This window comes from Hylaeus volcanicus, unplaced genomic scaffold (genome assembly GCF_026283585.1).
Source record: "Hylaeus volcanicus isolate JK05 unplaced genomic scaffold, UHH_iyHylVolc1.0_haploid 11992, whole genome shotgun sequence".
Taxonomy (NCBI): Eukaryota; Metazoa; Arthropoda; class Insecta; order Hymenoptera; family Colletidae; genus Hylaeus; species Hylaeus volcanicus.
In genome coordinates this window covers 1,780-5,915 of record NW_026532998.1, presented here as the reverse complement: position 1 = coordinate 5,915, position 4,136 = coordinate 1,780, and the positions used below count along the sequence as shown (strand labels likewise).

The window sequence follows — 4,136 nt, the reverse complement described above, 5'->3', positions numbered from 1 at the left end:
CACTCTTACATCTCATCATCTTCGTCTTCCCTACATACACCTCCAACTTCTTCTCCTCAATGTACCTTTTCAATCTCGCCACCACCCCTTTCATTCCATTTTCATCCTCCGCCATCACCGCTATATCATCCGCATAAACCAGCGTGTATATCTTTTCCTCTCCGATCTTCACCCCTCTCCATCCTCCTTTCTTCAGTACCTCTTCCATATCCGCCAGTAAAATCGTGAAGAGCATTGGACTTAGTGGACATCCTTGTCTCACCCCTCTCTCCGTCCAAAAACTTTCTCCCTCTTTCTCCTCTACCCTCACTTTACTTCTCGTCTCTCTCAAAATTTCCACGCACCTCCTCACCAGCCCTTCTCTCACCCCCACCTTCCTCATCAACTCTGCTAATACCTTCCTATCCACCGAATCAAAAGCTGCCTTCAAGTCCACAAACAGTACTATCAACTTGCCCCCCTTCCTTGCTATCTGCCTGTTCATTAGATAGTTGAGTACATAGATGTTATCCATTGTCTCCACTCCCTTCCTGAATTCTGTCTGATTCGGTGGTAGAATCCCTCTTCCCTCTATCTCCTTCCTTAGCCTCTCCGCCAATACCCCCGCATACACCTTGTACGCCGTCTGCGTAAGCGTCACCCCTCTGTACTCCTCCACTCTTGTCCATCTCCTTTCTTTAACACTGGCACTACCACTCCTTCCGACCAGTCTTGTGGCCAGCCTTCCCCTCTCCACACCCGGTTACAGATTTCCCATAATCTTTCTCTTACTACTTCCCCTCCATACTTTCATACTTCGTTTGGGATTCCGTCACCTCCTGTTGCTTTCCCCTCTTTTAACTTTTTTACTACCGCCCAAACTTCCTCTCTACTTACTTCCTCCTCTTCATCCTCCCCCTGCTCCCCTCTCTCTTCTCTTTCTACCCTCCAGCCCACTCCTCCTAATACCCCTATAAAATATTCGTCCCAAGCCTCAATCTCTATTTCTATATTCACTCCTTTCCTCCGCTTTCTTCCCCTATTGACAACCTTCCATACCTCTCCCTCTGTTCTTATCCCTTCTATCTCCTTCTCCCACCTCTCTTTTTCTCTACTTTTATTCTCTCTACTCATTTTACCTAACTCGCCTCTTGCCTTCCTAAAGCTTTCCCCACTTCCTCCTTCCCTTTTCCATTTTTTCAATTCCTCTTCCGCTATATTTTTTTTCTTCTTCCATTCCTCATCCCACGCATCTCTTCCTTCCTTCCTATTATACTTCTTCTCCATCTTTTCTAACACCTGTAATACCTCCCTTTTTAATTCTCCCCACACCTCTTCTACCTCTTTTCCACTTCCTTCTTTCCCTACAAACCCTTCCCCAAATTCCTTCCTTCTGTCTTCTGTCCACCACCCCTTTTTCACTCTCCCCCCTTTCCTCCTTCTCCATCTTTTCCCATCTTCCCCTTTTCCTCCCTCTATCCATACTACCACTGGTTGGTGGTCCGATTCCACTTTCTCCTCTACTACCAACCTTACCGTTCTTACCCTCGTTTCTTCATTTCCTAGCACATAATCTATCACTAACTCTCCATTCCCTGTATACGTGAATTCGCCCTCTTCATCCTCTGTCACATCTCCGTTCATTATCCCCCACCCTAGCTCTCCCAGAAATTGGCATAGTCTCCTTCCCTCACTATTTATCTTCTTGTCCTTCGACCTCCTTGTCTCTTCTTCCTTACCCCCCTCCTCTGACCCCCATCCTCCTTGCGTTCCCGTCCTAGCGTTTAAATCTCCACCCATTATAACCCTTACCCCTTCTCCCTTTCTTCCATCCATTCCTCATTCTCTCCAGCTTCTTCTGCAAATCCTTATTCACATATACTCCTATCATATTCCACACCTCCTCCCCTAACCATATTTTCCTAGCCATTATCCCCTCTTCCTCCTCCTCCTCCTCCCTTTCCACTCTCATCATTTTGATTCCTTCCCTTGCCCCTATAAGCATTCCCCCCATAGCCCGTCCTTTCTTCCCTCTCCTTATTTTAATTCCCACACATATCCTTTCGTCGCTTTACTCCTTATTCCCTCCCACTCCCTTCTTCCCACCAATGTTTCACACATCACCACTACATCCCATTTTTTTATTCCCTCCCAAAAGTCCTTCTCTTTGTTCTTCAGTCCTGCCACATTCCAAAACGCCACCTTATATATACTTCTTTCCTCTCCTGATCCTCCTTTTACACTTCTTTCCATCCCTCTTTCGCCTTCCCTTCTCTGCTCGTAACCCCCGTCTGCCCGTTTCCCTGTTCATCTATCCACTTTTCCTACACTTCATCCCATCTTCTCAAATCATTATTAACCCACATCTTCATGTACCCAATCTGTACCCTCTTTCCCTCTCTTCTCTCTCTTTCCGCCTCTCTCTCTATCTTCCACCTTACCCGCCTTTCTTCCTCTGTTCTATCGTCTTCTATTCTTTCCGGCCTCCCTTTTAATTCCCTTTTTGCCATCATTACCTTCCTCTTTCCCTCCACTCCTTCCATCTTCACCAGCAACCTACCTCTCCCCTCTCTATCCACTTTGTCTATCCTCCTTACTTCCTCTACTTTCTCTTTCGCACCTATCTTCCCCCAAATCTCTTCTACCACTTCTTCCTTCCCCTTCCCGTCCACCTTCACACCTTTTATTATCAAATTCCTTCTTCTCCCTTCCTTCTCCTTTTTATCTATTCCTATTACCAACTCCCTCACCTTCTTACTCAACTCCCTCCTTTCCTCCTCATCTGTCTCCCCTCCTTCCTCTTTTTTCTCTTTTAATTCTAACCTTTCCACTTTCTTTTCAAGCATTTCTATCTTCCCTCTTAGCTCCGCCCTTTCTCTTTCCCAGCTCTCTTTCATCTCGCTCAGTTACCTCAGCATTTCTTCTCTTCCCTCTTCCACCCCCTTCCCTATCTTCTTTAAATCCTCTCCAATATCTTTCCTCATTCCCTCCATCAACCCTCTTAACATATGCTCCAATTCCGCTTTTCCTATCCCCAACTTTTCTGGCGTTCTTTCTACTTTCTTACTTCTTTTAAATATTTCCTCTACTTCCCTTGCTTCCATCTCCTCCTCCCCTCCCCTCTCCTTCCTTTTTCCTCTGTTAAGCAAATCCTCTATATTCCCTAGACTCCCCGTCCTTTTCCTACCTCAAGCCACTGCCTTCGTCGGTCGGCCCTCCATTATCCTCTCGACGCAATTTCCTCACTATCCTACTATCCTCCTCCCTTTTCTCCTCTTCTACTATCCTCTAATTTGCATTCCCCGCGCTCCCTATGCCCTTCCCACTATCTCCGCGCCGCATCGCTACCGTCGCTCTACTTTTCTATCACGCTACCTAACCTCTAACGACACGTGCTCAGCCTTCACACCGATTTTTCTCCCTTCCTTCACACCCTTCACTATCTTCTACCCTCCCCCAGTAGCCCTTCACCACCACTCTCTAACCCTACCCTCCTACCTCACTACCACCACACTATACCCACACTACCTTCCTCCAAACTTCCTTACACTTTTCACATGACTCACACACTCTGTCACCGGAAACGGAAGTCCTCCTAACTCCGGTATTTATCCATAGATTTTCTTCAACAAAAGCTTGCTTTCCTCGAAAAGTGCGATCTATACGTAAACAATAAGAAACTTGACATAATTTGACAATCTCTATCTTTCCATGGCGATGGTCGAAATATTCGTGTTCTATTTTAACCGAAAAAATCAAAGTTTCTCATATATATTGGCTCGTAACACTTAAACAATTGAACTGATTGGAAAATAATGTGAAAAAACAATTGTTGAAAATTTAATTACCTTTAAAATGGCGTCTTGCGCGACTCAATCGGACGTTTATAACTCGAGATATGGCTTAAAATGTGAACGTATGTCAGAAAAAAATCGAAAAAAAATTCAAAAATTTATATAAAAAGAATTTATCCATTGAAAAATGTTTGATTGCGATTTTCAAGTTTAGTAGGCCGAAATACATAAGAAAAAATTGTGGCATTGAATGTACATTTTGGCTGTAAACTAGTGTAATTGAATTGTGTTTGAAAAAGCCGCGCGATCTTTTTCCGGTACTTTTCCGGAATGTACATTTTGGCTGTAAACTAGTGTAATTGA

The 4,136-nt window shown here is 44.7% G+C and overlaps 1 protein-coding gene across 1 annotated transcript; it reads right to left on the bottom strand.

Moving 5' to 3' along the window:
- Positions 1 to 763: 763 nt before the first annotated feature.
- On the bottom strand, positions 764 to 2,036 carry LOC128882493 (uncharacterized). Its single transcript, XM_054134102.1, has one exon. It carries the CDS (start codon positions 1,813 to 1,815, stop codon positions 790 to 792), a length of 1,026 nt encoding a protein of 341 aa, XP_053990077.1. The 5' UTR covers positions 1,816 to 2,036; the 3' UTR covers positions 764 to 789.
- Positions 2,037 to 4,136: the final 2,100 nt, after the last annotated feature.